At 37.1% G+C, this 12,192-nt stretch overlaps 1 protein-coding gene across 4 annotated transcripts in view; it reads right to left on the bottom strand.

The window, feature by feature from the left end:
• The window catches only part of PPP1R9A (protein phosphatase 1 regulatory subunit 9A), a 390,175-nt gene that overhangs the window by 128,851 nt on the left and 249,132 nt on the right, over positions 1 to 12,192 (bottom strand). For all 4 annotated transcript variants that reach the window (XM_030933321.1, XM_030933317.1, XM_030933320.1 and 1 more), the window contains exon 5: positions 6,937 to 7,041. In XM_030933321.1, the coding sequence (XP_030789181.1) occupies positions 6,937 to 7,041 (105 nt within the window). The remainder of the gene's footprint in view (positions 1 to 6,936; positions 7,042 to 12,192) is intronic.

Genomic DNA, 12,192 nt, shown 5'->3' with positions numbered 1-12,192 from the left:
TGTTACCTTTTGTCTCTTTAATAACAGCCATTCTAATTGGGGTAAGTGGATATCTTATTATAGTTTTATTTTGCACTTCCCTGATTAGTGATGTTGAGCCTCTTCGCATATATCAGCCATTTTCTAGGTCTTATTTTGAGAAATGTCTATTGATATCCTTTGGCCACTTTTTAATGAGATTATTATTATTATTATTATTATTATTATTATTATTTTACTGTTGCATTGTTTGAGTTCCTTTAATGGTCTAGATATTAGAATCTTATTGAATAAATAGTTTATAAATATTTTCTCCCATTCAACAGGCCGTCTCTTCACTCTGTTGTTTCCTTTGCTGTGCAGAAGTCTTTTAGATTAATATAGTCCCATTTATCTATTTTTTTTTTATTGCCTGTGCTTCTGAGGTCTTAGCCATAAAGTATTTGCCTATACCAATGTCCTGAAGTGTTTCCTCTAAGCTTCCTTCTAGTTGTTTTGCCGATGTGGGGCTTACATTTCAGTCTTTAATCCATATTGGGTTGATTTTTATATATAGTGAGGGATAAGGGTCCAGTTTCATTCTCCTACAAATAGATAAGCAATTTTCCTAGCACGGTTTATTGAAGAGGGTGCCCTTTCCCCAACGTATGCTCTTGGTGTCTTTGTCAAAAATCAGATCGCCATAAAGGTGTGAATTTGTTTCTGGGTCCTCCATTCTGTTTTATTGGTCTATGTTTCTGTTTTTATACCAATATCTTGCTGTTCTGGTTACTACAGCCTTATGATACATTTTGAAGTCAGGTAATGTGATGCCTCCAACTTTGTTCTTTTTGCACAGAATCACTTTGGTATTTGAGCCCTATTTAGTTTCTTACCAATAGATCCTATTAGGATTTTCTTTTTTTTCTATTTCTGTGAAAAATGACATCGATATTTTGACAGGGATTATACTGAATCAGCAGACTGCTCTGGGGAATGTGGTCATTTTAACAATGTTAATTATTCTGATCCATGAGCATGGGCGCTTTGTTTTGTTTGTGTCCTCTTCAATTTCTTTCATCAGTGTTTGTAGTTTTCCTTGTGGAGGTCTTTCATCTCCTTGGTTACATTTATTCCGAGGTATTTTTTTTTTAACTATTGTAAATGTGGTTGCCTTCTTGTGTTCTTTCTCAGCTAGTTCATTATTTTTGTATAGAAACACCACTTATTTTTTGTACGCTGATTTTGTAACCTGTGACTGACTTTACTGAATTTGTTTTATCAGATCTAAGAGTTCTTTTGTGGAGTCTTCAAATTTTTCTAGATATAAGATCACATCATCTGAAAAGAGGGACTATTTGACATCCTCTTTTCTGATTCAGACACCTTTTATTTCTTTCTCTTGCCTGATTACACTGGCTAGGACTTCCAGTACTATGTTGAATAGGAATAGTGAAAGTAGGCATTCTTGTCTTGTTTCAGCTCTTAGAGAAAAGGCTTTCAGCTTTTCCCCACTCAATACAATGTTAGCTGTCAGTTTGTCATATGTGGCCTTTATTATGTTCAGGTATTGATATGATTTGGCTGTGTCCCCACCCAAATCTCATCTTCAATTGTTATTCCCACAATTCCCACATGTCATGGGAGGAACCTGGTAGGAAGTTATTGAATTATGGGGACAGGTCTTTCCTGTGCTGTTCTTGTGATAGTGAATGGGTTTCACGAGATATGATGGTTTTAAAAATGGGAGTTTCCCTACACAAGCTCTCTCTCTTTGCCTGCTGTCATCCATGTAAGATGTGACTTGCTCCTCCTTGCCTTCCACCATGATTGTGAGGCCTCCCCAGCCACATGGAACTATAAGTTGACTAGATCTCTTTCTTTTGTAAAATGCCCAGTCTCAGGTATGTCTTTATCAGCAGCATGAAAATGGACTAATACAGGTTTGCTCCTTCTATGTATGGTTTGTTGAGGGTTTTTGTCATGAAGGGATACTGAATTTTATCAAATGCTTTTTCTGCATCGACTGAGATAGTCATATAGTTTTTGTCCTTCATTCTGTTGATGTGATGTAGCACATTTTATTGATTTGCATATGTTGAGCCATTCTTGTATCCCTAGGATAAATCCCACTTAATCATGGTGTATTATCTTTTTGATGTACTGTTGGACTTGGCTTGCTAGTATTTCGCTGAGGATTTTTGCCTCTGTGTTCACTGGGAATATTGGCCTGCAGTTTTCTTTTTGGTTGTGTCCCTATCTCCTTTTGGTATCAGGGTAATGCTTGCCTTATAGAAAGAATCAGGGAGAAGTCCCTCTGCTTCAATTTTTTGGAATAGTTTGAGGAGAATTGGTGTTAGTTCTTGTTTGAAAGTTTGCTAGAATTTGGCATTTAAGCCATCCAGTCCTGGACTTTGCTTTTTTGGGAGAATTTTTATTACTGATACAATCTTGTTACTTATTATTGATCTGTTCTAGTTTTCTATTTCTTCCTGATTCAATCTTGGTAGGCTACATATATGTATCCAGAAATTTATCCAGTTTGCCTAAGTTTTCTAGTTTGTTTAATTTGTTTTATTTTTAACAATTCTTCCTTTAGCTTATCTATCTTCTCAAAAATTTTAGTTATATACAGCAAGAAGCAGCTAGTGACACTTTCAACAATGGCTTAAAATCTTATGAGTTAAATGTCCCAGTGAATAGTCTACTTTCCATATTACTAGAGGTAAGTTTTGTTAAATCTTCTGTCATTACAAAATGAAGATCATCTTTCTTCTTCAAATTTTCTTTCTTTCTTTCTTTTTTTTGAAATGGAGCTTCATTCTTGTTGCTCAGGCTGGAGTGCAATGGCGTGATCTCGGCTCACTGCAACCTCTGACTCCCAGGTTCCAGTGATTCTCCTGCCTCAGCCTCCCAAGTAGCTGGGATTATAGGCATGTGCCACCACGCCTGGCTAATTTTGTGTATTTTTAGTAGAGATGGGGTTTTACCATGTTGGCCAGGCTGGTCTCGAACTCCCGACCTCAGATGATCCACCTGCCTCAGCTTCCCAAAATGCTGGGATTCCAGGTGTGAGCCACTGCGCCCAGCCCAATTTTCAATAACATTTATAGTTTTCTTCTTTAAGCCCTCACCAGCCTCCTCCTCACAGGCCATCAGTTTTCTCCCAACAATCACTGTAAGATCTCTTTGGCTTTTACTAATACTCTCCTCATAGTCCTTCCAGCCTCACTAACAGTCCAGTCCCAAAGCTACTCCCACATTTTCAGTTTTTGTTAAACTGCAGCCCATGTTCAGGTACCAAAATATGTGTAAGTTGCAGATGCTGATACAAATTACCCCAAAACTTATAAACACTTATTATCTTCCATAGTTTCTGTGCGTCAAGAATTCAAGGGAGGCTTGTCTGTTCAATTGTGGCTTGGTGATTCTCACAAAATTCAACCAGTTGTTAGCTGAAGCTGCAGACATCTGAATGCTTCACTAAGGCTGGAAGATCTTCAAAGGTGCCTCCCCACATGGCTGGTTAAGTTAGTGCTGGCTGCTGGCAGGCTCAACGTCTTCCCTGTGTAGGCATCTTCAAAAGGGTAGTTGAAAGCATTCTTGATATGGCAGCTACATTTCCCTAAAATTGGTGATCTGAAAGAGCAGGGTGAAAGCCACAGTGCCTTTTATAACTTAGCCTCAAAAGTCACAGATCATTACTTTCATATTCAAATTATCATACAGACTAGACAGGAATCAATACAGTAGAAAACCCAAAAGAGACTCAATAACCAGGAGAAGAGGATCAGAAGAGGATCAGTAAATGAATGCTACGGAGAAAACATGGTAATTGAGATAGAGTGAATAGGAGTTTGGACAACATAAATATAAGAAAAGTTCATTCACTGAAGAACTGATATTTGAACTGAGACTTGATAAGGTGGAAGCAGCCAATTGTATGTCATGTGATACAGAGTTTTTTTGAGGGGAGGGAGCAAAGCAGAGAAGAGGGGCAGAAGACAGGGAATGGCACAAATAAAGAATAATACTTGGAGTATATTAAATTTGATTTGCCTTTTAGAATGTCATATTAAGAAGTCAAGTAGGAAGCTGAATATACTATTCTTAAGCTCTGGGCAGAGAGAATGGAGTTAGAAGTAAAAACAGAAAACGGAGAATAAAGCATATAACAGTTAAAATAGGCCATGCCTGAAAAAAACCATGGTAATCTGGAAGAGAAAACTTAAGAAACTCTTATAGCATACTAGCAAAAATTCAAACAGATGGAGATCCTGAGAGAAAATAAGATTCTAGAGAATATGCCCAGAAAATCTAAGCCCCACTCAATAGTGGTTTGAGAAGAGAGGCCGAAGACAATGGAAAAGAAATAAAGCAAATAACCAAAGCATAATAGAAAATTTCCCAAACCCAAGTCTTCAGACTGAATCCCAAGCAGAATTTCACAAAACCAAATAAACACAGATCTATTTACACCCTGATAAAAATTACAAAAACCCAATTATAAGAGAAAAAAATCCAAAAGAGGGAGTAAAAAAGAAAATACTATAAAGGATTACAAATCATATGAACATGAAACTTTTCGTTACCGATTGTAAATATTAATAGACAATGAAGGTAATTGGAAATTAAAGCAATCAGATTCCACCATACATCTATTTGAATAGTCAAAATCCAAAACACTGACAACAAATGCTGGCAAGGATGTGGAGCAATAGGAACTCTCACTCATTACTGATGGGAATACAAGATGGTACAGCCAGTTTGAAGATAGGTTGGTGGTTTCTTACAAAACTAAACATACACTTACCACATGATATAGCAATTATGCTCCATGCTTGGTATTTACCCAGTAGAATAGAAAACTTACGTCCACACAAAAACCTGCACATGGGGCTGGGTGCAGTGGCTCACACCTGTGATCCTAGCACTTTGGGAGGCTGAGGCGGGTGGATTACCTGAGGTCAGGAGTTCAAGAGCAACCTGGCCAATAGGGCAAAACCCCGTCTCTACTAAAAATACAAAAATTAGCTGGGCGTGGTGGCGGATGCCTGTAATCCAGTTACTTGGGAGGCTGAGGCAGGAGAATTGCTTGAACCCAGGAGGCAGAGATTGCAGTGAGTCAAGATTGCACCAGTGCACTCCAGCCTGGGTAACAGAGCAAGACTGTCTCAAAAACAGCAACAACAAAAATCAAAACAAACAAACAAACAAAAAACCCCTGCACGTGGAAGTTTATACAGCTTGAGCATCCCACATCAAAATATCTGAAATCCAAAATGTTCAGAACACTCAAAACTTTTTGAGCACTGACATGACACTCAAAGGAAGTACTCATTGGAGCATTTCAGATTTTGAATTTTCACATTAGGGATGCTCAGCTATTAAGTACATATTGCAGATACTTTAATATGCCAAAAAAAAAAAATCTGAAATTGGAAACATTTCTGGTTCCAAGCATTTAACATAAGGGATACTCAATCTGTACTAGAGTTAAGCAGAACAAGGTCAATTTCTTTTTCCATGATAGCCTTTCATGTATTTGAAAACTATAATTATGTCCTTCTGTGAGGGTAATGGTGAACAAAGCAGACTGAGGAAGCGAGAACGTGAAATCAGACCAGTTAAGAAGACATTTGAAGACTTCTGAAATCTGTACAAGGAGAAAATAATAACACAAGATTATGCAGTCAACAGAGGGGAAAAAAGGGATGGCTATGGTTTCATGTAACTACAAATTCTTTTCCAACTGAGAAATGTTCTTATGAGTTGAATGTATATCTTACCTATTTCATTTTAAAATTTACTTTAAAGTCTAATGGACAGCTTCAAAACCAAGTTCTATATTGACATGGGAAAGTGCTCTTAAGAACACACAGTGATCTTCAAAATAACAATCACATTTACTGAATGGGCCCGCCCACACAACTCAGAGAGCACCACGCAGTTTTGTAATTATTTTACACACTTTTCTCAGGACTGTGGATATTCTAGAAACATCAACATAGCACCCACAGAAGTAGTTTAGGTAATATTCCTTAAGGCATCCCTTTAGCATTAGAAGATGATTTACAGTTGAAAAAGCCTAATGTCTAAAACTTAAATTCATGCTTCAGCAAAATAAGACATACTGCAATAATATCCTAATGTTACTGTCTATATAGCAATGTTAACTCGTTAATGTTTTCAGAGTATTTAGCAGTTTCAGTTTGATAATGAGAACACCCAACCATTTTCATCATTATACATACTAAATAATGTTTCCTTAATGCTTCTTCCACAAGATGTATGGAAAAGTGTATGATATAAGCAATACTTAAGTAAGTAACATATAAGCAAAAAAATACCTGATTTCAAACCTTGACTTCAACTAGCTCCAAACTGCTTTCTTACTTGTTTTCCAATATACAATATTCACAATCCCAAGGTTGAATATACATTTCAAGGTCCAAAAAAAAAAAAAAAAAAAAATGCACCCTAAGTGCATTAAGTTGAAACGTTATAATTCATCAAACATTGGTCATGGCTGATTCCTTAAAATAATATATACATTTAAAAAATATACTTACCTTTATTCAACCTGATTGTCTAAAAAACATACAACATTGACCATATGTATAATCATTTCAAGTATTGTATAACTGTGTTCCTTAAAAAGATTTGGGACCTAATTCATATTTATTGAGGTTATAACTAGAAATTATATCTTCCTGGAAAACATAGTATTTTAGAAAGATATGAAGACAAGCACTTGCACTTGTCTTCATATCTTTCTAAAATACTATGATTTGTAATTTTAAATTCCATTTTCATGAACTAATTATAATAAAGGTGAAAATATTTAAAACTAAAAGCAAAGTTTTACTATTCAGGTAAAATTGTCATTGTAATTACATTTATTTGCAGGTTAAAGTATAGAAAATTAAAATTCAACTAAAGTAACAACATGGTGTGTATTAGAAGACACATATTTACCTGACATTGCCCTTGGTGTTTCTGAGAACTGTTGCTGCAAAATTCTGTGTCACACCCACCAAGCTGATTCCATCCACTTCTACAATCTGGTCATTGACTTGTATTCTTTAGAAAGAGGAAAAAAATTACCCACAATTAATTTATGTAATAATCATTTCCAACAAATCAGTTGGCAAAATATGTGATTTTTAAGATACTTTTTGATCTAAAATCTATATTTTACATACAGTCAGTCCTGCTTTCTGTTATCAGTGGGTTCCACATCTGTGGATTCAACAAATTGTGGATATAAAATATTTTGAAAAAATAAAAAAGTAGTACAATAAAAAGTACAAATTTAAAAACTTAACTATACAGCATTTGCATTGTATTACATATAAGTAATCCAGAGACGATTTAAACTATTTGAAAGGATGTGCAGAGGTTATGTGTAAATACTATCTCTGTACTATACTATAAGAGACTTGAGCATCCACAGATTTTGGTATCCATTGAGGTCTTACAAAGAATCACCTGTGAATTCTCAGGGATGACTACAGAAGCTCCAGATCTTAGTCAAACACTTAATGTTTTAAAAAGACTATTTCCATTAAAACCTGGGCAAAAGACACGAACAGACATTTCTCAAAAGAAGACATACAAATGGCCAACAAACATAAAAAAATGCTCCACTTCACTAATCATCAGAGAAATGCAAATCAAAACCACAGTGAGTTACCATCTCACACCATTCAGAATGGCTATTACTAAAAAGTTAAAAAAAAAAAAAAAAAAACAGCAGATGCTGGGGAGAATGTGGAGAAAAGGGAATGCTTATCCACTATTGGTAGGAATATAAATTAGTTCAGCCACTGTGGAAAGCAGTTTAAAGATTTCTCAAAGAACTTAAAATAGAACTACCATGTGATCCAGCAATCCTATTACTGGGTATATATTCAAAAGAAAACAAACCTTTCTACCAAAGTGATACATGCATGTTCACTGCAGCACTGTTCACAACAGCAAAGACATGGAATCAACCTAGATGTCTACAAATGGTGGATGAGATAAAGAAACTGTGGTAGATATACACTATGGAATACTATGTAGCCATAAAAAAAGAATGAAATCACACCCTTTACAGCAACATGGATGAATTTGGAGGCCATTATCCTACGCAAACTAACACAGGAACAGAAAACCAAATACTGCACATTCTCACTTATAAGTGCAAGCTAAACATTAGAAACTCATGGACATAAAGAAGGCAACAATAGAAACTGGGGACTACTAGAGGGGAAAGGGAGAGAGGGAAGCAAGGGCTGAAAAACTAAATATTGGGTACTATGCCTGGTACCTGGGTGACAGGATCATTCACACCCCAAACCTCAGCCTCACACAATATACCCAGGTAATAAACCTGCACATGTACCCCCTGAATCAAAATATAAATCAAAAAATAAAAATAGAGACTGTTTTAAAGGATAGAAACAAGTTATACTAAATGGAGACATTCGGTTTACCAAACATCCATATTCCTATCACAAAAAGTGACAACAGCACATGACATATTTATATTTATATCATTTTTGTCCTCAATAGCTGTACATAAAACATAAGAGACCCAGCTGAAACATGCTTTGGGCCTAATACCTAGTCTCACGACACATCTATCTTCCCTAAGGAAAAACTTAACCAGGAATTACAGGGAATCCTTCCCATTCAAGGTGTACACTTCAAATATGTAATGCTCATTCATGTGCGTGTGTATACTTACATATACATGTAAGTGTTTGTGTGTGTGTTCATACTTATGTTTATGAGCAGTGTATGTATTGATACTGTTTACTGTATAATATTTTTACATTTCCATATATATTTTGTATATATCACTTTTATTCTTCATAATGAAATACTTCAAAAATGAGAAATGTAGTGAAATAGATAATAAACTTTCATGTACCCAATACCCACCTTTATAAAATCTTAACATTGTGCTATATTTGAGTCATATTTTTTCTTTTTGTTTTTGTTTTTGTTTTTGTTTTGAGACAGTGTCTCTCTCTGTCACCTAGACTGGAGTACAGTGGCGTGATCTTGGCTCACTACAACCTCTGACTCCCGGGTCCAAGAGTCTCCTGCCTCAGCCTCCTGAGTAGCTGGGATCACAGGCGTGCACCACCAAGCCTGGCTAATGTTTTTTCTATTTTTAGTAGAGACGGGGTTTCATCATGTTGGTCAGGCTGGTCTTGAACTCCTGACCTCGTGATCTTCCCGCCTTGGCCTCCCAAAATGCTGGGATTACAGGTGTGAGCCACCACGGCCGGCCCGAATCATATTTTTTCTAAAGAAACACATTACAGAAAAGATGAAGTCCATTTATTATTTGTCTCTAGTTTTATTCCTTCATTGCTTATACAGAGGTAATCACCATACTAATTAGATGACAGGTTGACGGGTACAGCAAACTACCATGGCATATGTATACCTATGTAACAAACCTGTATATTCTGCACATGTACCCCAGAACTTAAAGTATAATAATAATAATAATAAAAGAATAAAGTGACTTTTCTATGTATTTTTTGAAACAGAATCTATATATATGTATGAAAAGGCATAATTTATATACATTCATTTATTTTCAAAAATTATGAAGTATACCTCTCTTTCTGCAACTTAGTTTGCTTCATTCAGCATTACATTTGAGATTTAACCATGACTATAACTGTAATTCTACTGAATTTATTTTTACAACCATATAGTATCATCTTTTATCAATATGTCAAAATGTATTTATTTTGCAGCTGCACAATTGTGTTGTTTTCCATTTTAATTATAATACAATATTGCTGTAACAGTCAATTTCATACATGCATCCTTATGCACATGAATGAGTTTCTCCAGGATATATACCCAGAAATAAAATTTCTGAGTCAAAGAAAAGAACATAAGCATTTTCAATTTTATTAGACAGTAACAAATCTCCACGCCCTCAAGAATACTAGGTATGCTCAGATCCTTTAAGTACTGACAATCATATAGGTGTAAAAAGATAGCACAATGTGATTTTAATTGCATTTTCCTGATTACTAGTGTGGGTAAACATTTTTTCATATGTTTATAAGTCACCTGTCTACTTCCACAAATTGTCAAATCATTTCTTTTACCCATTTGTTACACTGTTGTTGTTGGGTTGAGTGACTTTTCTTATTAATTTACATGAGATATCTTTATATATCTTGTATATTAATATTTCCTAAAACATATTGCAAATACTTTCACCCTATCTGTAGCTGGTCTTTTTGTATTTCTTTGAAACATGGTGGTTTAGAGGAAAATAATTTTTTAAAGTATATCCACATTTGTAAATAGGTATTATTTTCTGTTTTGTTTAAGAAGTACTTTTCTGCCCAAAGGTTATAAAAAGACTCTATATGTTCTTCCCTTTTTTGGGAGGTGGGGGATGCAGTCTCACTATGTTGCCTAGGTTGGTCTCAAACTGTCTCAAGTGATCCTCCTGCCTTGGCCTCCCAAAGTGGAGCACAGCTGTGAGCCACTGCTTTGGGCCTACGTTTTCTTCAAAATGCATTAACATTCTGATTTTCTATATTTAGGTAGTTATTCACCTGGAAATTTTCTAAAATTATAGTATGTGTAGGCAATCTAATTTTAGTTTTTTCAAATATATAAACAACTGGCCAAACAACATTTACTAGAGTCCATTTTCCCCCAGAGTTAAGTAGTACTATATATGTCAAGCTTTCAAATGTGCATCATCATGTTTGTAGGTTCCCTATACGTTCTATTTATCTTTTTGTTTATCCTTGCATCAATGTTACATTGTCTTAGCTAATAAAGCTTTATAACTAGTTTTTGCATTTCATAGGGCAATTCTCCTAAAATGGTTCATTTTCTTCAAATTTGTCTGAGTCATTCTCGATACTTTGCTCTTCCTAATTAGTTTTGGGCTTATTTACCAAGTAATATGAAAATATTTGTTATGGTTTTAATGAAATCAGACTGATTTTAAAGATTACCTTGGGGAGAACTGACAACTTTATCATATTGACTTTTCCCTTCAAAGAAAATTTGAGTGTTACCATAAGCACCCCTGGGTAAGAGCGGCATAAATCACATTTTGATCCCAAATGTTAAGAAAAGTTTTTCAAAGCTTGGAAATAAGGTCAAAAGTAGGGCAACATATTCTTTCAATGTCATATGAAGGCACTGTTTAACAGATCCACACAAGGATAATTCAGGGAAATGGACTTACTTGATTCACTGTTTACTACTGACTAAAGGTTCTAGTTATAGCAGCAGCCACTCCAGATGGCCACAAGCATAAGCCCTTCTCCTTCTGAGGTGGGGTGGGAGCTCCCCAGGTGCAGCTGCAGCTGCTCAAATTGCAGCTGCAGACCTGGGCCTCTGGCTCCATGGAAGAGGCAGGAGCCTCACCTTCCTGGGAAGGGCTGCAGGTGCCCAAGCTGTGGCTGCAGAATGGAGCTTCCCTGCACTTTTGGGGGACCAGGAGCAGGCAGGAGACCCACTCCCCTAGGGTCACCGCAGCAGCCCATATTGTGGCTGCAGACCCAGGTATCCCTGCACTCTGTGGGGGAGGCGGTAGAGCTGAGAAGGCCCCCCTGCCCCTGCAGGCTCAGACGTACCTGCTCCTGCTGCTTGGCTTCTCCCTGCTGTGGGCACCTGCTCCCATCCTGGAGCAAATCGGGGCCAAGCCCATCTGCCATGAACAGCAGGGGGAGGCAGACAGATACCTGGGCAGAAGGGGGCAGATCTCTGAGAGAAGGCCTGAAGCCTGGGGACAGGACTGCCAGTCCTGCTGATTTGGAGGACAAACTCATGGTGGTTTTTCCTGGGTCCTCCTATGGCTGCCCATGGACCAATCAGCATGCACTTTCCCTCTATTAGGCCTATGAAAGCCCCAGGCTCAGCCAGAGCACAGCAGATAATGGGATGACCAGCTGCAGAAAAGAGCTACTCTTTCTGCTGACAGCAGATGTCCCAATAACCAGTAGAAGAGAGGAGCTACCCATTCTAGGGCCTCTTTTCTGCTGAGAGCTTCAGAAACCTGCAGAGACATTGAGACTACCAGTTCGATAGCAGAGTGGAGCAATCCACACCAGGGCCGCCTCTCTGCTGAGAGCTAAGAAGACAATGGGATGACCTGCCTGCTAGGAGGAGCTTCCCTCTCCAGGGTCTCCTTTCTGCTAAGAGCTGAACACTCATCAGGACACCTTGGCTGTGGAAAGGAGCTAC

This window comes from Rhinopithecus roxellana, chromosome 6 (assembly GCF_007565055.1).
Source record: "Rhinopithecus roxellana isolate Shanxi Qingling chromosome 6, ASM756505v1, whole genome shotgun sequence".
Classification (NCBI taxonomy): domain Eukaryota; kingdom Metazoa; phylum Chordata; class Mammalia; order Primates; family Cercopithecidae; genus Rhinopithecus; species Rhinopithecus roxellana.
Note: the sequence above shows the minus strand (reverse complement) of the source record. Positions and strands in the feature narration are given on the sequence as shown.